At 43.2% G+C, this 23,296-nt stretch overlaps 1 protein-coding gene across 5 annotated transcripts in view; it reads right to left on the bottom strand.

The window, feature by feature from the left end:
- Positions 1–7,581: 7,581 nt before the first annotated feature.
- RIMKLB (ribosomal modification protein rimK like family member B) overlaps positions 7,582–23,296 on the bottom strand; it is an 82,972-nt gene continuing 67,257 nt past the window's right edge. Inside the window, exons 7-11 of one of the 5 annotated variants that reach the window (XR_006283998.1) lie at positions 17,743–22,320; positions 15,206–17,326; positions 13,828–13,944; positions 8,029–8,097; positions 7,582–7,784 (exon numbers count right to left, since the gene is read on the bottom strand). Coding sequence is in view for 1 of the 5 variants with exons in the window: in XM_043522968.1 (XP_043378903.1) it covers positions 21,857–22,320 (464 nt within the window). In the remaining 4 variants the exon portion in view is untranslated. The other 4 variants (XR_006283992.1, XR_006284024.1, XR_006284007.1 and 1 more) reach the window with 4 other exon arrangements.

A 23,296-nucleotide genomic window follows, 5' to 3' on the forward strand; every position in this document is an offset into this window, starting at 1 on the left:
AAAATGTCCACCATGGGGTCCTCCTGCTCAACCGTCTCATTGCCCTGCAACCCCAAGTTCTGGACAACTCTGCGCAGCAACTCCTGGTGGGCTCTATGGTCTACCGGTGGAGGGCCGGACACTGCTGTACCCGCCACCGCCTCATCCAGGGGTGACGACGTGGTTAGCTGCTGCTCGACCCCCTTTGGCTGGTCCTCCTGCTCCCCTTCTCCCATGGGAGGGGCCTCTGGCTCGGGCCGGGGCGGGAGTCCATGGGATGGCACCGGACTCGGTCCCGGTCTCTCTGGTTTATCCTGGGGGGATGCTGGAGGCCTGGATACTGTAGCCTCAGGCACCGTCTGGCATCGGTGCGGGGACCAGGATCGCTGCACCGAGTAACTTGCCCTGGACAGGACCCCTTGGTGCTCCTGATAGGCCCGGGGGTCCAGAAAGGCCAATGGCCTGGCGGCCCCCATTGGCGTTGCCAGCGCACGAGGGTCCCTGCTGTCCGGGGCCTGGTGCGGGTAGCTATAGCAGCCACTGTTGGCGCCGGACTGCGGTGACGCCAATGATCTGCGCTGGCGGGAGAACGAGCGGCTCCTGGCTGTGCGGTACCGGTATCCCTGGGACCGGTACCGGCGTTCCCTGGACCGGGACTGTCAGAGGGCTCCTGCAGATGAGGGCCATCTCGACTCCTCCTGGTGCCAGTCTCTGGGTGGTGCCAGAGAGCAGTGTGCCCTTTCCGGTGCTTCCTCAAGCCGACCCGCTCCTGGTGCCGCAATCTCCTTCTGGGCCGCTGGTAACTGTGAGTCCGCGGAGTCGGAGCTTGACCGGGACCAACTCCAGGAGCAGTGCCAGGACGGTGTCCTTGAGCGGCACACCATTGCCGGCTTACCCCTCGACGGCACCCGTGGCATGGATGCCAGAGGGTTCTCCCAATACGGGAGGGGGCTCGCCGCCAACAGCTCAATGAGGTCCTTTGCAGCCTCAAAGGTGCCAGGCATGGAGGGCTGATCCGTTATGCCTTCGAGCCCACCGTCTGCACTGAGCTCACTTAAGTCTGGGCTCGGTGGGGCTTGTGCTGCCAGGACCACTGGTGTCGGCGCCGGTACCATGGCCTTCCCGCTCTTATCGGCGCTCGGGGCCTTGGGAGGCACCAGCCTCCTGTGCGGGGAATGACCACGCCTTCCTTTAGGCTGCGCCGGGGGCCACATTGGGGAGGACGATCGGTGCCAGGGCCTAGCCTGGCGCTCCGAGGCCGACAGTTTACAGTGCTTAGCCGGTGCTGGGTCTCTCGACGGCTCCGGGTCACTACTCACCGAGGAAGCCTGAGCCTGCATCGGGTGCTCTGGGCCCGGTGGCTGCAATGCGGCCTCCAACAACAGCTGCTTTAAACAAAAGTCTCTTTCTTTCCTTGTTCTTGGCTTAAACGCCTTGCAAATCCTACACCGCTCAGTCTGAAGGCAACGTAGACACGAGTCATGGGGGTCACTAACTGGCATAGGTTTGTGGCATGTGGCGCAAGCCTTGAAGCCGTGGGCCTGCGGCCCGGGGCGGGTGCTGGAAGCCTCCAAGCACATAATCACTTAAGTGTCCACAATAAAGATATGTTAACTAACTGATAACCGCTACTCTGAAGGCTAAGGGACTGCTCTTCTACGAGAGAGAGAGAGAGAGAGGTTGTTCCAACGTCGCCGGTCGGGCCGGCAGGGGTATATATGCACAGCGCAGTGGCGCTACTCGGGGAGCCCCGCCAGGAGTTGCTAAGGGAAAAAGTTTCCAGCATGCGTGCACCTAATGTGGAATGGACATGAACAAGCACTTGAAGAAGAACTGTTTATACCAGGGCTTCTCATGGGCCACAGTGTGTAGTTCCCTCACCAACCAAGGGAAGAGCACAAAGGAACACAAATAAGATGGGGCAGATGACACCCATTTATCCTAACACAGTGTAGCTGAGCGGCCCTTGAACTACAGCTGACCAGTTCCTTGTGGGAGTTGGCAGAATAAAAATTTGAGAACCAAGTAGCAAGGAAAGGGTGGAGAGATCACAAGGGAATCTCTACCTCTTATGAAGTCATGGTCTCTCTCACTTTTCTCAGCACTGATGCAGTGTTCTGACCTCCCTTACTTCAGTTCACTCCATTTTGGCAGTGGACCTAGACAGCTCCATTTCACTTTACTAGCTGCTCACTGCTGCTGTATTCGGGCTTCACATTCCTACAAGGGAATGCTTAATGTCTAAATAACAAACCTGGTTTTCACTAGAAAAAGGACAATAGGCCTTTTTGGGGATTCATTTGAATATCAAAGAGTGGCTGTCAATAGCCACTGAATAACAAATATGAATAAGCCTCTGTGATTTGGAAAGGGTGGGGAAGCAGGCAGCTAAAACAAGATTGCAGAGAGCAAGTAAGGCTAGCGCGTAGGAGCCGGTAAAGAATGGGGGAAGTCCCAGAGAAATTCCAAGGAAGCTGCAAAGCCACTATGCTATGGGGGCAGCCATTCTTGATATTGGTATTTGAGGGTGTTGCTTCAGGTATATGTTCCAACACAAAATAGCTGCAGATTGCTGATACTGGTATAGAGACTCTGCATAATATTAATCCCATTCCTAACTTCCACTGACATTTAATTAACATACAAAGACCAAGAATAAGAGGCACAAGTAAGCCCGGAAATCAAAGTTCTACAGCAGGTGGGTGTGATTGTCATAGTGAAGGTGTCTGCAGAAGCCACTGTCTCAAGGGGAAAAATCATCTTGACGTATATTGCAAAAGGTCTTTTGGTTAAGTTAGGGAGCTGGCTACAGATTTCACTACATGTACAAATTTGTGCACAAATCTGCTAATAATTTTTTTTTAAATTGTTTAGTTGTGTAATGCCCTGATAGTGCAAAATCCTGTGGATGGACATTCAACATATATATAATCAGCGAATGAAACAGCCTATTTTGGGGACAGAGTGATCCACATAATGAAGTGGGTTACTGATTTAGTAAGGGGCATTCTTTCCCAAATCTGTGTTAAGTGGTAATCCTGGCACTAGGGGCACTGTACAATTGGAGCAGCCATCGTTGGATGAATCATAAAACACAGCCCTTCACTCAGATACCCTATGATATTTTTCTCCAGGACCTTGTCTTCACTAGAAAAACACTGTATTCTTCCCACACGTCAGCTAGTACATGTTAACCTTGTGTGACCAAAGCAGGGCAGTTGTAGTCTTAAACACAGGGAAACACGATGCTATCAGTGTTAAAGGCCCAAGCATATTGATAGCACTACTGTATATAATTTAATGCTGATTCTATTTGTGCACAAATCTGCTAATAATTTTTTTTTTAAATTGTTTAGTTGTGTAATGCCCTGATAGTGCAAAATCCTGTGGATGGACATTCAATATTTATGATCAGCGAATGAAACAGCCTATTTTGGGGACAGAATGAGTGATCCACAGATCTTAAAGTACTTCACATGGGTTGCCAAGTGTAATTACTAGAGCTGTCAAGTGATTAAAAAAATTAATCACGATTAATCACGCAATTAATCGTGCTGTTAAATAGAATACCATTTATTTAAATATTTTTGTATGTTTTCTAAATTTTCAAATATATTGATTTCAATTACAATTATATTTATTTTGATTACAAATATTTGCACTGTAGAGAACAAAATAGTATTTTTCAACTCACCTACTACAAGTACTGTAGTGCAATCTCTTTATCATGAAAGTGGAACTTACAAATGTAGAATTATGTACAATAAAAACCTGCATTCAAAAATAAAACTGTAAAACTTTAGAGCCTGCAAGTCCTTGTTCAGCCAACCACTCAGAAAACAAGTTTGTTTACATTTGCAGAAGGTAATATTGCCTGCTTCTTATTTACAATGTCACTTGAAAGAAAGGTGTTCGCATGGCACAGTTGTAGCTGGCATCGTAAGATATTTACATGCCAGATAGGCTAAAGATTCGTATGTCCCTTGCTGCTTCAACCACTATTCCAGAGGATGTGTGTCCATGCTGATGACAGGTTCTGCTTGATAACTATCCAAAGCAGTGCAGACCAACGCATGTTCATTTTCATCATCTCAGTCAGATGCCACCAGCAGAAGGTTGATTTTCTTTTTTGGTGGTTCAGGTTCTGTAGTTTCTGCATCAGAGTGTTGCTCTTTTAAGACTTCTGAAAGCATGCCCCACCCCTCTCAGATTCTGGAAGACACATCAAATTCTTAAACCTTGGGTCGAGTGCTGTAGCTATCTTTAGAAATTTCACATTGGTATCTTCTTTGCATTTTGTCAAATTCGCTGTGAAAGTGTTCTTAAAACGAACATGTGCTGGGTCATCATCCAAGCCTTCTACAACATGAAATATATGGCAGAATGCGGGTAAAACAGAGGAGGAGACATACAATTCTCTCCCAAGGAGTTCAGTCACTAATTTAATTAATGCATTATTTTTTGAATGAGCATCATCAGCATGGAAGCATGTCCTCTGGAACGATGGCCAAAGCAGGAAGAGGCATATGAATCTTTAGTGCATCTGGAATGTAAATATCTTGCAATGCCAGCTACAACAGTGCCATGCAAACGCCTGTGCTCACTTTCAGGTGACGTTGTAATTAAGTAGTGGGCAGCATTATCGCCCGTAAACGTAAAAAAAAAGGTGTTTCTCTTAGAGATTGTCTGAACAAGAAGTAGGACTGAGTGGATTTGCAGGCGCTAGAGTTTTACACTGTTTTGTCTGAATGCAGTTATGTAACGAAAAGTTGCACTTTCTTGATAAAGAGATTGCACTACAGTACCTGTAGGAGGTGGACTGAAAAATACTATTTCTTTTATAATGTTTACAGTGCAAATATTTCTCACAAAAAATATAAAGTGAGCACTGTACACTTTGTATTCTGTGTTGTCATTGAAATTGATATATTTGAAAATGAAGAAAAACATCCAGAAATATTTAATAAATTTCAATTGGTATGCTATTGTTTAACAGTGCGATTAATTGTGATTAATTTTTTTAATCGTGATTTTTTTTTAAGTTAATCGTGTGAATTAATTGCGATTAATCAACAGCCTTAGTAATTACCCCCCATTTTACACAAGGGGAAACTGAGGCATGAAGGTATTAAACAATTTGCTTGAGATCACACAGCAAATCAGTGGCAGAGCTAGGAATAGAGCTTAAATGTCTTGGTTCCTTGCCGGATGCCCCTTCCTTCGGACCATGCTGCTCATCATGCATGGAGTAATAGGATGGTAATTTTCCATGGTACAAACCTCATCCGGAAGAAGTCAACAAGCTGTATGAAATCACAACAGCTCATAACCACAACTGTGTAAAGCAATCCCAGATTATACACAAAACAGTCAAGTGACCTAAATGCTGACCAAACACAGACCCCTGGAAAACACAGACACCAGGGACCACTGTCTTTTTTCAAATTTCAACACAAAGGATCCTGCGGAAAGAGAATTGTGGACCAGTTTGCAGTATAGAAAGAAGTGAAAGAATTCACATAGAATGGTGACTTACTAGTTAGCCAGTTTCAGCCACCTGGGATTTTGTTTCAGGCAGCTGATCAAATTGCTGGGGTACTGCAGTCAGCTCCCACTTCAGCGCATTTTTATGTACTGTTACTCAGCCCGTAACAAAGCTCTGCAAAAGTATTTCAGTACGATCATTTCTATCAAATCACGCACATATTTGGACCTAGTAGGCTTCTGACAGTCGAGATGGCAGCAGTCTGCCTCCACCTCCCATCTATACTTGACTAGGGAACTTGCAACAATTCTTCTCAACATGTGGACCTCATAACACAGTTTGGTGTGCCTTGGTGATCCCCAGATTGAACTTGTGTAAGGTGCTTCATATGTAGGGCTACAGTTGAACTGACATACCAGGGCAGATCAGTGGTCTACCACATCCTGTGTACTGTCAGAAATAGCTAGGACCAAATGCTTCAGAGGGAGTAAAACCCACCCAATGGGCTATTATGGAATAATATGCCTAAGGAAAATTTGTTCTTGACCCCAGGCACTTAGCGATTGCTTATGCCCAGAACCATTAGAGTTTATATCCTTTAGATATAAAAAGAAAAGGAGGACTTGTGGCACCTTAGAGACTAACAAATTTATTTGAGCATAAGCTTTCGTGAGCTATAGCTCACTTCATCAGATGCATTCAGTGGCTCCTTTAGATATGTGTATCCTATCTAAAACAACTGTAGATGTTCTTATTCACGTAAGGCCTAATCCTTTATTGAGTCCTGTTAAGTTCTTGGCCTCAGCCTGAATTGTACTTTGAAACTAACTACTTTAACACTGCATTTTACCTGCTTACCTAGTAGTGCTTAGTTGCATGAAATATATTACATTGGTACTCCCTAAACTGCACCAGCTTCCAACCTGGTCAGATGCAAGTAGTTAGTTTTAACCTAAAAAGCCCTTTTTGTGCTTTAGGTCCTGGACAGACACTGCCTCTCTCTGTCTCGTAACATCCTAGGACAGCTGCCATCAGCTATGGCACTTGAGTTTGGCTCTAGTTTTGCATGTCCAGAAGATCTCAACAAAGGGGTATAATGTTGAATTTTGTCAATCCTTATAGTACTTTGCAAAGCCTTCTGCAGTCTTTGCCCTGGCTCTTAAAGAGGGATGTGAAACTGAAGTTCTTGGCTTCTACCAGGAGGAAAGAGTTCATTGACTTGTGTCAATTTAGATTTCTTGGAAATTTGTTTCAATCTTTATATCACACACACCTAAAACTTTCCAAAGGCAAATTATAAAGTTAGCATTAGTCAAAATTTACTTTTCTTATATATTGTATTTTATTAATATCTTGCAGTTCCCTACCATGGTGAAATGTCCAGAATATGCATGTTCTGCATCTCAGGTTCTTTTTTAACACACATTCCTAACTATCACATGAAATAGATATTGTAATAAGTATATGGCTACCTAGGACATCACTGTTATAAGTATTTCACTGTGGCCCCTTGGAACTTCATAGCAACAGTTGGGGTAAAACTCAGACCCTCCTACTCCAAAAGCACAATCTAACCATTTAAAGCATTTCCATTTGGTGTCAGCAATACATGACCTATGACACACAGCTGAGTATTTCTGACTGGTGCACACACTCTGCCGTAGGTCATTACAATATGTTTTGTATTATGGTTTTATTGATTTTCCCTTTAAAACTCTGCTGGAATAAACATTTTGTTTTGGTTTTTGGTTTCTTTTAAGTCACTTGTCTTATTATCTGGATTTATAGCGGAGATCTGATAAAACTGAAGACCTGATGTTTAGTTTCTAAAGCATTGGGGAAAGTAAATTCATCACAACTCTACCCCATGCCCACTCCATAAAGCGTTTTGGCATCTTTCAGAATGAAACGTGCTGGGGAAATACAAATTCTCCATCCTGTATCTTTAAAATATCTTAGAGTTAGTGACAGGTTTCTGTCTTCACTGTACCAGTGCTGTGAGGTCAACACATTTCTGATGTCAGCTGACACTTTGAGAAATTAATCACAAGACAGAGGAAGAGAACAATACGTTTACAGAGAAACAACTACTGAAAAGAACCTCAAACTTCTGTGAGTTACAATTCACAACACTTTAATTTAGTTTTTCCACGTAACAAAGGCAGCATCACTGTGGCTGCTATCATCTCATCTCAAACTCTGGCTGTCGTCCCAAACTTATGCAGTTCTGTTCTCTCATCCCTTCATCATCGAGAGTAACGGAGTGAAAAAAAGTATTCCCATAAAGGGGAAAGAAAGATCTCTTGCCGCTTCACAATGCCTAGAGAAATAAACCACAGAAAATCAGTCTCCATCAGAATATACAATCAGAAATTCAAGCAGGCATCACAAAAACCACCACCACCAATTGGCAGTCTTAGTAGACATGCCAAGAACTAAATAGGCCATGGAGACCAAAACTCCCCTCTTGACCTTAAGGAAGGTCCCTCCAGCTCAGGGGGTGAGGAGCAGTAGAGGCTATGTGCCCTGAGGGAGAAGTTTGACCACTGATGCCTGTGTGTTACCTGTCCTGTGGATAGAGGATTTCAATCTCTGGGGCTGCTGATCCAGCACCTTTCACCAGTATTACATTCCTGCAGAAATATTTCATATGGAGAGAAATGTGTGTAAAATGTCTAGCAGAATCAAACTGCAACCTCTCTCTCTCTTCCCAGCTCTCCCACTGACAAAGCCTTGGAATCTGCCACATGGAAGACAAACATTTCTGGCATTCAGGGAGGGGCACAAAGCCTCCTACAACAGATTGTGATGTTGAGCTACTGCTCCCATATGCTGCCCCACAGATGGGCAGGGAAGGTAATTAGAATGCTGGTGTGGGTTCTATCATCCTTGTGTTTGTCAGATGGATGGGGTCGTATGGTGTTCTCACTCCCCTGAAGAAACTTAAGCAATTCATCTTGAGTGTCTTCCTAAAGCATCTAGAGTATATTGCAAGTTGTGTGCATAACATACAACAGCAGCAAAATGCCAATACCTGGAGAGAGCAGAGACTGACTGACACACAGTATTCCAAACCAAAGTGGTGACGAAGAAAAACTTTGCACAAGGATACTGGGGAAAATCCTATTCTTATAAAAATGGCAATGAAGTCTTTAAGGTATAGACAGAGCCATAGCTGTCTTCCCATCCCCCACCAAAGCCATCCTGCCATCACTAACCATCTTGGCCTCTACCCCAGAACTGCATTAAGGCATTGAAAAGTGAAGCTAGTACATGTATATACCAGTACTACCCACTCCCCTCTCTCTGCTGAAGTTTTAGGTTTCTGGGCTCATGGAGCTGTGCTCCACAGCACTTCCTGTTTATTTATTTATCTATGTAATAAGAATATGAATCATATGCACTTCTACAACTCCTCCCTTCCAAGAATTGAAGTGCTTTACAGGCATTAATGAATTAAGCCTCACAACACCCCCATGAGGGAAGTCAGTATGCTCAATTTCCCCCCATGCTTCTTTTGTGAACAATGGAGGAAGCCTGTGTGGTGAAATTGAATGAATTCCTCAAGGTGGCAGCAAGTTTGTGGCAAGGGCAGGAATAGAACCCAGGATTTCTAACTCCCAGTCCAAGTAATTTAACCATAATAGCATCCTTCTCCTTGTCAAACTCAAATTACCACACAATTTTCCAAAGACTCCACCATGTAATACAAAGAATTCATACGATGGACTCAGAACAAAAATCCCTCGGAACAGTAACTATACAAATCTTTTTATGTTACCATAAAACAGTATCTATTATCAACTAGATTCTAGTTTGCTGCCCAACCACAAAATATAGGTCCATCTCATACTGCCCTAGTTTAACCCAAGGATTTAACATTGCTACATAAATGCAGTGTATCTATAAATGAAATAACGGTACAGGACCACAGAAAAAAATCATGAAAAAAATAATTGGAGGTCAGAAAGCAGCTGCCATTTTCTGTAGCAGTTATGTACTATTCGTGCTCTGCAAATTCAAAGAAAGATTTTTGTAGTGCGCCCCAAAACAGAGCTCCCCTTACCATCATGCTGAGCATGGTATAAATATGCAGGCAGACTGAGTAAAGTCTGGACCCAACCACTACCTCTTTTCCTTTGTGGAATGAGTCTGAGCATTCACAGGGAGGAGAAGAGAGTCTAAATGACAGTATTTGAAAGGGTATGCCTAGACTAGTATAAAAGGTGTATTTTTAAAACATTAGCTAAAATATTTTAAAACTCTAGAGTAGACCAGGAAAGCTGTATTTTAATAGGTGTTAAAACCCCTCCTGGGAGTTCCCCTCAACCAGCTAACATGTTAAAATACAACTTGCTCGCTCGACAGACATTTTAAACATTTTAGCTAACGTTAAAAAAAGAAAAACACCTTTAATCGTAGTCTAGTCAAACCCGATAACTAAAATTCACTGGTAGGTAGGTTTTGGCTAGGTACCCGTTCAGTCTAATCCTCCCCCCTCCCCGATCTCAACTCTCAACAGCAGAGGGCTTTCTGCAGCCAGCCATTCTTTTAGTAAGACATATACACAACCACACCAGGAAGCTATAAAAAGCCAGCCACAAAGGATGCAGTTATTCAAGGCAGGCAGCACTTTCAACTTCCCCCTCCTTCTGTTTCTCTTCCTCCCTTACTAAACAGCAGGTCTGATCCTCTCCCAGCAATATCAATGAGTGCATGATTGGAACCAGACTGGATGGAACCTGCCTTATATTTTACAGGCAAAATTACTGCTTACCAAAAACGCAGCTATGTTCCCCTCCCCCTTCCCACTCTGCTCCCTACAGGAGAGAAATTCCAGAGCCTGGGAATGGGCAATGAAGTGACAAAACCATCCCTCTCCCACCCCCAGGCACTTTGCTCTTAGGAACAGTGCTACAGCAAAGAGAAACCTCTGCATATTCTAGTGATGCTATTTCTGTCTCTCCTATGCAGCAACTTGCCACCAAATCAGAAATGGACAATACCACAAAATAGACATAGGGGACGAAACCCACTGATATCTTTTTACGAAGCCCTCTTCTGGGCAAGTGTTCAATCTACTGAGCCTCCGCCATACTGTTCCTCTCTGTCACTTATATACTTTGGCAACACTTGCATCTCTTGTCATGCAATTAAAGAGAGTTTTGATTTGCTATCAGAAACTCCCCACTCTCTCTCTCTGCACCCCACCCAGCCCCTGCGTTTTTTTCTGACATGCTGTAGAGGAGAGGAAAAAGAGGGTTTCTGAAGAGAACAAAAGGAAAATGGAGAAATACCCTGACAATGCCCTGCCTCAGCAAAACGTAAATGCCACTCTTTGTCCCAGCCTAATCCACGCTGGCAGGGCTGGGGGGGTGGGGGAGGCTGAAGCCCCTCCCCTTTTCATTAATGCACCTCCTCTTCCATCCCCCCCCCCCCCCCCTTGGACTCTCTGAAAAGAAATACAAGCCATTCCACTCCCTTCTTGGGTCTCTTTACCAGTGGGGGGTTGCAGCAAACACAGGGCACTCTGCTCTGTGCTGCATCTGGTGGGGAAAGCAGACTGGATAGACGTTGACTTGCAAAAAATGGAAAAAAACATTAATTTAATCCCCACTTTTCTTGCATCTCAGAAACCTTTGCTGAACATCTAAAATGGCTACCTCAAGCCTTGCCTTTGTGAGATTCTGATTCTATACCCCTACCTCCCCAATTCAACTACCAAGATCAGCTGGAGATGCCTTATGAGTAGGGCCCTACCAAATTCATCATGGCTGTGAAAAACGTGTCATGGACCATGAAATCTGGTCTTTTGTGTACTTTTACCCTATACTATACAGATTTCATGGAGACCAGCGTTTCACAAACTGGGAGTTCTGACCCAAAGGGGGGGGGGGGGGGGCTGCGCGGGGGAGGTCGGGTCTGATATTGCCACCCTTACTTCTGACCTGCCTTCAGAGCTGGATGGTCGGAGAGCGGCGGTTGCTGGCTAGAAGCCCAGCCATGAAGGCAGTGCCCCATCAGCAGCGGTGCAGAAGTAAGGGTGGTAATACCATAACATGCCATCTTTATTTATCTGCTGCTGCTGGCTATGGCACTGACTTCAGACCTGGGCTCCCAGCCAGCAGCCACTGCTCTCCACAGGCCCAGCTCTGAAGGCAGCAGCGCCGTCAGCAGCAGCACAGAAATAAGGATGGCAATACGGCGACCCCCCTTCAATAACCTTCCGACCCTCCCTGCAATCTCCTTTGGAGCCAGGACCCTTACAGTTACAACACAGTGAAATTTCAGATTTAAATATCTGAAATCATGAAATTTAAGATTTTTTAAATCCTATGACTGTGAAACTGACCAAAATGGACCACGAATTTGGCAGGGCCCTAGTTATGAGACTGACGAATGTTTTTGGTTAGGGGACTGACTATTACCTGCCCTCCTCACGCCCCTTGGTTTTCCTGTTCCACTCATGCTCAGGGTAAAAAACTGTCATTTTACCACGAGAAACACAGCAGCATTTTTAACCAGAATGACCATCTGTCTCCATGGACAGGAGCTGTGCTGGTTTCTACACCATGCCCATCCCCAGGTCCACTGCAACACTCAGTTTTTCTCCTCCATCTTGTGAAGGCTAAAAAGCCTTTTCCACAGGGGAGGAGGGTGGGTATGTTTCCTATTTTCTTCCTCTCAACGGACAGATGGGGAGTGCTAAGGCTGAGAAAGTTCCATTTTAACTGTCTTGACTCCACTGCTGCTGAAACATTCACCTATGCTTTTGACTCTGCTTGCCTTGACTATCACAATCTGCTCTCTGGCATTTCAGTTTCTTAACTCTAAATACAAGAGCCTTCTTCTCTACAGCTCCTGCTATCTAGAACAGCATTTGTGTATCACTCCACTGACCAGAACTCTCTTTACAATTCTCTACTCAAAACACCGTTCCAATTTGCACCTAGACCTTAGTTTCTTGTGCCCTCTGCAATGACCTCGGGTCAAATCGTGCTTACTTCCCACATAGTAAGTACTCCAGATGGTTTTCATGGGACTACTCAGATAAGTAAAGAAAACAGGATTTTGCCCTTAGTATTTAACCAAGCGTAATATTTAAGTGCAAAGTGAACAGGGGATAGTCTTACTGAAGAAAAAAGGGACAACGGTGTATTATTCACTGTATGCATTTTAATCACATCCAAGTAACATTTCTGCCATATCAATGTGCTATAACCACAAGAACCTTCTTTTGGACTTTAAGACATTCTGGTGGGACAAACAGCAGAACAGTCTGTCTTGCCAGTTAATAACAGAGCTATTTTAGAAGGCAGGTTGCACATTTTACAAGTTACTTCTAAGGTACTTGATTAAGAAGCCAAATACAGTGAGGTATGCTGTAGATTTACGAAGTGTTCATTATAACTAAAGGGTCATACATTTTGTTGCTTCTGAGGGCTGAGTGTATTGGACATACCAGGTTCTCCTTGTAGCCCTTTAGTCCCCATAAACTACCTGTGTACCACCCTCTCTATTTCAGGGACTCCCTGTAACCCTCATCAGCTCCTCCCTCTATGCCAGGGGCAAGGTGTGCCCCCCCTCATTTCTTTTGTCTGTCTGTCTGGGAGGAAGACAGACAGAAACATGGATGCCATCAGGCTGAGTGTTAGGCTAGGTCTACATTGCGCAACTTACAGCGGCACAGCTGTGCTGCTAAAGCCTTACCGCTGTAAAGCATGCAATGTGCCCGCTCTTTGTAGGCAGGAGAGCGCTCTCCTGGAGAGAAAACAAAACCACACCCAACAAGGGGCAGTAGCTTTGTCAGCAGGAGAGCATCTCCCACCAACAAAGCGCTGTCCACACCAGTGCTTTTCGTCAGTAAAACTTTTGTTGGTCAGGGGTGTTTTTTTCCCTCACCTGAGTGACAAAACTTTTACTGACGAAAGTGCAATGTAGACATAGCCTTAGACCTTGCTTTGCATAGCCAATGAATAGGTAGTTTCCAGTAAGTATCTTTCGCTTCTGTCTTCCATGAAGACCACATAATATCCTTTCCACTGTATTTCTAGGGTGTCTATCACATACAGTATTCTAAGTATCATAACATTTACATAGTTATATGGAGAGTGGATTTTATAATGGCCTCTGCTATTTACCTCTTCCTAGCTCAATAGCTTTTTGCTTACCATGGGTTTGTTTTTGTTGCTGTATTAATTCCTTGTATCCTGTTATTATATAAAACTTTTTGATATTCTATATAACAAGTATAATCAGACAGGTTTTCTTTTTTAAATGAATTCCATCACTGATTTTAAATATTTTGAAGCCTTTTTCACATTTCACATTGTAAGCAATTTAGCTTTTTGCACTTCACTTACCAACTTGACTTACTGAACTAGATCAAGACAAGGTGGGTGAGGCAGTATCTTTTATTGGACCAACTTCTGTTGGTGGAAGGGACAAGCTTTCAAGCTACATGGAGATCTTTCTGAGGTCTGGGGAAGGTAACCAGAATGTTCAAGTTAAATACAAGGTGGGACAAACTGTTACACATAAGGGTTTGGCAAGCATTGTAGGAGACCACTTAAAATGAAGTGGGAAATTAACACATCTGCAGTCATAGGACAAAGGAAGGTAGTAGGCAGCAAGGTATGTTAGAAATTGTTATGAGTCATAAAATCAGTGTTTCTGTTATGTCCATGGTTTTTGTGTGTCTAGCAGAGTTACAAAGTTACCTTCCCAGGTTCATCTTTTGAAGATGCTTTGCAGGTTTCCTTTGAGGAGAGGACTCATATCCTAGGACCAACATGGCTACAACAACACTGAACCTGATGAGTTAGTTTCACTTTATATTCACATGCACCAGTACAATGGTAATGGGGACAGTATAAGTCCCAAGGAGACAACTGCTTCTTCTTATTTATTATTATTATTAATAATAAAGTATCATGGAAAATATGTCTACTCACATTAAGATTTTGAAAAATGTTTTTTTCTAAGGAAATAATGTGCTTAACTGACTAGTACACTCACCACTGCTCTCTACTGGCTGGAATCAGAATGACTTAACTGTGTCAACCTCTATCCTGCTAATGGCATGTCCTTCAGTTCAAGCAGCTGAGCCCTGTGCATTTACTGAAGGAGGATCTCTGCTGTTGCTGTGAAATTTTGAGTGGCCATGGTGTGCAGCAAAGTGACAACTGTGGCATCCCAGGTGGCACTGACTTGGACAATAAAACTAAGATATACAGCTGGTTGCATGCTACACAATATGTAGTTAATGCTCCCCACATACAGTAAATGGATGAAAATCTGTCAGAATACTACGATGAGAGCACTTGAGATTAAAGAGGTGACTGATTTTAACGTACACAGGAAAGTATCTTGGGGGAGGAAATGCTAAATATATTTATCAAGTGGCGTTTATTATTATAGATTAATACACAGAAAGATTCCAGAAAGGAATATATATAAAGTGAATAGCACACAGAGTAGCTAAGCATATTGGCTATGAGTCTTGTGGCTTCAGGGCTGATCATTGGCTGGGGGTCAGGAAGAAATTTTCTCCACATTTGACAACAAGTAGTATTATGGGGGCTTATGTCTCCCTCTGAGATATCTAAGTGTTAGCCCATGTCAGAGGCAGCTGGAAGTGGGATGCTGAATGTCAGACGACACTAGTCGAGAAGGGCCAAGGTGTCCATTCTACTATGACAATTCCTATGATGGGTAAGAATTGAGTAAAACCACACTCACCATTCAAAGTGACAGTTCAAGCACTCTGCCTCTCTCCTCTGTCCCCCTTACTTCAGTTAACATTTTGCAATCCATCTCTCCTTGAATTGTAGGTTTCGCAGGTCCCAGCCACATTAGTTCCTTCTTCTGCTACTGCCACCTACCAGTTTTATTATTCTGTTGCAGCAGAAGGGCATATAGAAGAAGTTCTTGTTCAGCACTCACATAATTACACAATAGGGATCCCTTTGTCTAAGTTGCCAAGACTTATTCAAGTTTCTCCAACATCCTCCCTTCACCCAACACCCTTTGCAAAGTACTGGACACAAGCAAGATTAGTATCAGGCTTTGAAAGCCATTCCAGCAACAAGGGAGGGGAGGGAGAGTAGAGGATTGAGACATCAGCTTCAGTGGACTGAAACAGCTTTTCTTTTCTATGCTTCCCACCAAAGACTGTTTATAAACACTATAGGGCTTAATGTTTTCTACCACCAAGAAAACTTTGAAGAAATATGTTAACTGTGGGTCTGAGCTGCAAAGTCTAGAGGCAAGTTCAGATCTGGTTAACTTAAGGGTGATGGGGGTAGGAGGAGGTTTCAGACCTATCTTTAAAGAGTATTACAAATCTGCAGATCTTTCCCCAAATCAGAAGACACCCAGCCACATGCCTGAAAGCCTACTGTGTCTTACAGCAGCTGATTCACAAAAATATACACAAATAAAGGAAAAGGCCTGCCCAGTGGTGAGACGAGAGAAGTGGGCGTGTCTGAAAGGAAAAAGCATTGGAAATGTGAGTATAACAGGTCTGTACAATTATCTTGCATGTGAAATTAAAGGCACAAATTCTATACTCTGTTATACCAGTGAAAATCTGGTCATTTCACTGATACTTCAGATTAGCATAACAGAGCAAAATTTGGCTCCATCTAAAATTACTTCCCTCCCTCCCCCCCCCCCCACATTTTGTTCTAAGTATTGCTGCTCACGCAAGCTGAATACACCAGCACCGTTCTTTTCTAGAGCACAGAGGAAACAAATTGAGATGGTCACAAGTAGAATTTTTTTAATGCCTACAAAGATCAGAGTTATTCACATATACAAAAGGTCTTCAAAAGAAGGGCAAGAGTACCTAGAAATAAATTATACGAGGGAGCACTTGTAAGCCAGCCTGAAGTGTCATACTCGCCCTGCTTAGAAACTCCCTCTGATACCCACTTCACCTCTTTGCTTACACCTGTAGAACACGGAATCTCCTACCCCACAAGGGATTTGGGAGGCTACACTGTCAACATCTGCAAGGTGCATTGAGATCAGTGGATGTGACGTACCACAGAAGGGCAAATTATTTATTGATCCTTGGATATTATAGTTAGGGGGATCATTAAAAATGCCCAAAACAGATACAGTCAGCCCAGATGTGGTTCTATTTAGCAGAGGTATTCTCCCATTTGCCATGTCCCCCATATCTGCAAAATTTTAACCCTAATCCAACCTTTTTAATACTAGTTTTCCATACCTTTCAACTCCTAATTGATGCTGTTAAACTTTGTGCTCACCGTGCACCTGGGAAGCACCATAACCCTGTGAAAACTTAAGCCAGAATAGCATATTGGAAGGAAAAAGTAGAGAGATACACAGAGGATGGTCAAATTTGTGCAGTTAGACATCATTCCTCCAATCATTCTGCCACAGCAGTGGTATTTAACCCACCCTCACAGTGGCTCACTTGAGCACATTAAGGGAGAAACCCTGAAAAATTTCTTAAAATCTATCTTGTACAAGTTGGGGTGGGGAAAAGAAGGAAAGTAGGATTTGCTCTCTAAGCCTCATTACTGAGGACATCCTTTGAGAAGCTTCATCAAACTAGTGGGTGGATGGTGGAAAATGGGAAGGAAGAAAGGCAAACACGTGAGGGTTAAAAAAGAAAAAGAAAAGAAAAAGAACGGAAAGAGTGAATTTACCTGCCAACAGGTCGGTTTTGGATGCCACCAAACTGCTGCGTTTACTGTTTTACCAGCTTGCATTACTGGGGAGAAAAGTTTAGGAAGGAACATTCTCAAGGACTTTTCATAAGCTCTCACTCTTGCCATCAGAAAGGGGAGAAGGGAAGTTTTTCTCTGGATTGTTTGACTTTTTTGGCTCCTGAAAAGTTTTGCAAAGAACAGTAAGAAAGTGCGAACTGTTAGAACACGTCTTTTTTAAAAGAAAAAAATAATACACACAAAATAGAACAATTTCAGTTAAACAAAATTACAATGCCCACCCAAAACCCACGCTTCACTTTCTGACGTTGGTTTAAACAAATGAAAAAAACCCAAACATTTCAACTGAAAATTGGAACACAAGGGGTTTGGAGATTACCAACAGTGGGCTAAGATCCGCCATCGGAACACTCTCCAAGGTCAAGAGAGACGTAAAAGAAAAAAACAAAACAAAACAAACGGAAAAGGCAGCAAACACTTGGTTATAAATCCTGCAACGTGTTAACATTTTAAAGGAATTCCTAGAATAGTGAAAAATTAAAAATGAAGAAAAAAAACAGTAGCAGCAGAGGTTACCTGTCTGAGCACCTACAATTCCATAGAGAGAACAGGAGTGGGTCGTGTGTCTCACACCAGCCATAAAGCCCATAAACCTTCTCAAAAAGAGCGAGCCATGAGAAAGATATTGTACACACGGGTTGCTTTCACAAAGTCTCTCTAAGCCCGTGAGGCCCCTTACATATTTAACCAACTAGGGCTTTTTGCATTTGAGGAAGAAGAGAGGAGATTTAGAAAGAGTTATTGATATCACATGTGGGATTTAAAAGTCCAGTGCAACATTTGAAGAAATGTCCTCTTTTTTTTTTTTTGGCCAACATAAACAGTAGTTCCAGAGGCGTTTCCTGGGCAGATATCACACATGAAAGACTGCAAATGTGAAGCAGGAGGGGAAAAGCCATCAGAGCATGACCACATAGCTCGGAGGGGGTGGAACACCAAAAAAATAAATAGTCCATGTGTATACAGAGCGTCACTCTTCCATCACGTGTTACAGATGAGGCATTGTAGCATTCCAGAGAGGGGTGATTTTATAAAACACATCAAAAAATTAAAAAAAAATACTTAATATACAAAGCCATACAGACAATTTAGAATTAAACATGGTAAACAAAGAATTGTAAACATGTAACCAAATCACACAGCAGAAAAATTCACAACCCCGCCCCCCCCCAAATCACTGTTACAAACAAGATGACAAATTCCATCAGGTTTAAATTAAGAAAACTTATTTCTGCAAACAAAAGTTTCTGCTTGGCTCGCTCAAGTTTCTCTCCCCTCCCTTAAAAAAAATATAGATATATTAACAACTCATGCATCACCATTATCTGTATCAGCCCTTTTTTTAAAAATCCTCAGGTGTATCTTGATTACGTGTCCTTTCCAATATAAGCTTCCAAACCAGAATATGACAGGTAATGTTAGCTCTATTAAGGCACTAGAATATGGAAAGCGTTCTTTAGGATGTGGAACTGAAGAGAGCATAGCACATAGTGCTGAGCTGTATAGTGTTTAGATGTGATGAGAGACATCTCTTGGTTAGCACAGGCTTGATTTTTTTAGTTGTATTACAGGCATACATGTGAAACCCATTTTTTCTTCTCCACTATATACATCTCACTGACCACGGGACAATGGGTAGGTTGCAGGGAGGAACCTATAAGATTGATTCAAATAGACAAAGCTTTGAATCCTCAGCAAGGCTTTCCGTAAGCATTATCAAGAATTACTGTCTACATGAATGTGTGTAAAGTTTTAACTCCTGATCCTCCCCCATAACAAGCACTACCCATAGACTTTTCTCCAATCTTGTAAAAGAAGCACCAATCGCACAAAAGGATCTCATCACAAGGGAGCCAGCCACAACATAATACCCTTCTGTCCATTTGCTTGTGTGTTTCAGAATAAAAGTATGTGTACCACTTCACAAATCTGTATTACTCTGAAGTGAGAGTAGGAAATTCTAAAGGCGAGATGCATTAAGAAGTCCCTGCAGCCACAGCCTCTTTCCCTCAAGCAATGTGGGGACTCAAGACAGCTCAGATCATACAGCTGTTAGCAGCCTTTCCAATAAGTTATCTTTGCAAACTGTGACAGTAGTGCAGAGGCCCTAGCTGATTACTTCCAGCTGGCATGGAGCTGACTTGTCCACCCTCCCTCACTTATATCCCCCACAGGTGCTCACAGTGTGTATATTAAAGTAGGGCTGGAAACTGCAGGCTCAATCAGGGTCTCAAAGGGAATACAGAACACTATTTAAAAAACAGCTCCTTAGTAAGCAGATGAGGGGAGAAGAGCCTGTAAGGAGGCAGAGCTTTCCCACCCAGTAATTAGAAAGTTGGGTTGGATGTAACCTGTACTGGGGTGTACTGATTTTTTATACAAGGGAAAACCTTTGTTTTCTTTTGTTATAATCTGTGCACTTGAAGGTTCAGGAATAAAACCTCAGAGATGACCTTGACTGTTGAAACGTCTTTTGTTGCTGGATCATCTGGATCACTCCATCAGCTAACATCAACAATCAACCTTCCACTTGTTTTTAATAATAATATTTAATTCTACAAAAACCCCTCATTTTATTACATTCCTTTTTAAAATTAAAAAAACTGTACAAATAAGCATGATCAAACCTCCATGAAAGCAGGTTAATACTGTTCTGTTTATTGCCTCTTGAAGTCTCTCTCCGTAGTGTCCATGAGTTGTGTTTGTTTAAGATCCGAGCGAGCGACGGTAAAGCAGCAGAGCAGCGGAGAGGTGAGGAGGGGCCACAGGGGTAGGAAGCGCAGAGCCTCAGCGGATACATGGGACATGCTCCTTTAAAGTATCCAGATAACAGCAGCATTGCACACACACAAACACCCCTCCAAACCCTCTTTTCACAAAACCATCTTTCAGTCACAAACGTTTTACCTTTTTTCCCCTAAAAAGAGACGCATATATATATATCTATCTATATATATCTATATCTATAGTTCCAGTGCTTTATGAACCCAGAAGGAGGGAAGGAACAAGCAGGAGGTGAGGAGGAGGAAGATGGGGACTTCAAAATGGACCCAACACTGCTGTTTTGGTTCTTTGTTTCCCAAAACTGCTCAAATTGAATGAGAAAATGCACAGCCAGAAGGACTGAGGAAAGAAAATCAGTCAGCCTGAAAAAAAGAAACTGAACAGCCCCAAACCAAAAAGAAATAAAGCAAAGCACACACACATACACAGGGTCCAGGATCCATCTATTCATTGCTTGTGGCCTTTTATATTTTTATTCTAGCTGAGCCCTTTTTTTTTTTTTTTTTTTAAATCTGCTGCATAGTTTCCCAAAGCCAAGAACTGTGTATTTTTCCCCTGGATCCATGTTTTGGAGCTCAGCTGACATCAGAGTTGAGACATTTTCAATGTGGAAAATACAAGCCTAGTAATAGTGGTAACGAACCAACTTCAGCTTTATCCTAAATGTCTGAGGTTTCAACCAACCTTTTCCCTCCTCCACACCCTACCACGTTTCCCAGGAAAAAAATGACAAAAATAAAACAATGATTTACAGGCTTCAAGTCAGTGTTTTGTTAAATAGTTTGTGGTGTTCTCACTTTGGCCACTGTTAAAGATGCAGGCATAGAGAAGGGTGTGTTGGACTAGCATGTATTAAAAAAATGGAACATTAACATAGCATCTCTCTCTCAAAAAGACTAAAACACTAACAAATACAAGTCAATGCACATTTGTTTTAAACTAGTGTAATTCTTTTTCACATTGGATTAAACATTATTTTGTACACCGAACATTACAATGCTGTTTATCTCCTCCAATCGTGCAAAAATAGTTAAAACGTGCCACTTCTGCCATGAATGAGAACATGACTGATTCCTCTACACACCTGCCCCAGGATTTAAAATGATAAAAAACACAAATTTAAAAAACATCCCTCCCTCAAAAGCTTTATAAACAAATATGGACACATTTTTGTGGACACATGCCAGTTAATACTGAGATGGCAGAAGTCGCAGGTTTGTACTGAAAGCTCAAGTTTCCTGTCCCTGCCCCATCACTTAAGGCCAGATCCTGCAAGGTCACAATGGGCTGATTTTAAGAGATGCTGAACTTTCACAGCTCCCACTTACGTAAATGGGAACTGCAGCTGCTCAGCACCTTTGAAATATCAGACCTTAAGCACCCTCAGCTCTCTTGGAAACTAAAGGCACTCAAGCAATTCACAAGATCAAGCTCTTAAAGAGGCAGGAGAGAGTTCACAGCTGCATTAGTTCACAAATGCTTTTGGAGAATTGCAAGATAGCATTCCAAAACCAGAAGTGTGAATTGCGCTGTAATATTTCCCCATCAATACACAAGTTCTGTGATAAGCTTGGGACCACAGCTGCACATAAATAAAATCCCCATGTGGGTTTGAACTGGGTATCACTGACTAGAGATTGGCTGCCAAAAAATGAAACCAATCATATGTTCTGGAGGATTAAAAAGTAAGAGCAGCAATCAGAGAATATGCACCTTTTAATCTCACTCTTTTGACTAATTCCCTCCCCACTCCATTCACCTCCCTGAGCTTCTCTGATAAACAGCATTGCAAGTTGGTTTAAAAAAATTTACAAGAGTTTTGTTGGTCATGTATTTACACGTGGCATCATTCCACAAGGAGTTTGATCTCATTGGCTAATAGCTGGTTCATGTTGAATAAAGCCCCCGGGAGCTTGGTGAGCAACTCTCTCTCCGTGGTCTCAGGGTCGCTGTCGACAGAGCTGGAGCTAGCACTCATATTGTCGACAGCGGCACTAGCTGGAGGGCCCAGCTCTGGCTCGCTAGTCTCGCTGGCCGTGGACACCACAGAGAGCAAGGACATACGCCGCGTCAAGCGACCGGGGGGAAGGAGAGAAGCGGCATAGTCCGCTATGATACCAGCTACATCTAGATTACAAGCCTTGTCAAAGGCAATGAAACCTACATTTGCATTGGCCTCACAGACGTAGAACGAGCCATCATCTTTCATCAGTAGGTCGATGCCACACACGTCCATCCCCAGGATGTTTGACACCTGGACTGCCAGCTGCTTGCCTTGTTCACTCAGTGAGCACATCATCCCTACACCGCCTGGCAAAAGGGAAAATAAGGGTCAGCCCTCAGACTGCGATCTGGTCAAATGTCACCTGCTGAGCATGGTAGGGATGGCTCAGTTCTTGGATGGGAAACATCCAAGGAAAATCCAGAGTGCTGCAGGGAAGGGTGTGACCACTTTTGGTCAGGAAGTATATCAACACATTTTTTATTTGTAGGGGTGTTAAAGCTGACCTGCAAATTAAAAAAAAACGCCATGTGTCTGTTTTGCTTCTTTGTTCCGTTAGAAGGTGGTCTGACACAGTGTCATCCCTCTGCCCCCCACCTAAGAGCATTGCTTGCTTTCCTATTAGCTACTCAGATCTTTGCTATGCTGGAAGACTATGGTAACTGAAGAATCAGTGATACGACATCAAAAAAGATAAGCCTGAAAGCTAAGCAGTTGAGGAAAATGAATTTTTAGTTTTTCTTGTTAACATTTAAGACAGACTATTCTTAAAAATTAGATTGACCTAACTACATTAGTGAGGGCTGCGAAAAATTTTGCACCCTGTCCTACATATTTATCACGACCTAACCCATTCTGTGGACATAGGAACCATCTACACTATGGGCTTGGCTACACTTGCGAGTTAGAGCGCATTAAAGAAGCCCTGGGCGCACTAGCTCACTACCCGTCCACACTAGCAAGGCACGTAGAGCGCTCTGACTCCACGGCTAGAGTGCTCCTGGTACTCCACCTCAGTGAGTGGAATAACGTTTGGTGCGCCCCCCCCGGAGCACTGCGGCACGAGACACCCTGGTCTGTTAGTGCGCTCTGATCGGCCTCCCAAAGTGTCCCACGATGCCTGTTCTAACCACTCTTGTCATCACTTTGAACTCTACTGCCCTGCCCTCAGGTGACCAACCATCAGACCCGCCCTTTAAATTCTCTGGGAATTTTGAAAATCCCCTTCCTGTTTGCTCAGTCAGGCGTGGAGTGCTCTCAGCGAATCTTTCTAGGTGACCATGC

Source organism: Chelonia mydas, chromosome 1 (assembly GCF_015237465.2).
Source record: "Chelonia mydas isolate rCheMyd1 chromosome 1, rCheMyd1.pri.v2, whole genome shotgun sequence".
NCBI classification, from domain to species: Eukaryota; Metazoa; Chordata; order Testudines; family Cheloniidae; genus Chelonia; species Chelonia mydas.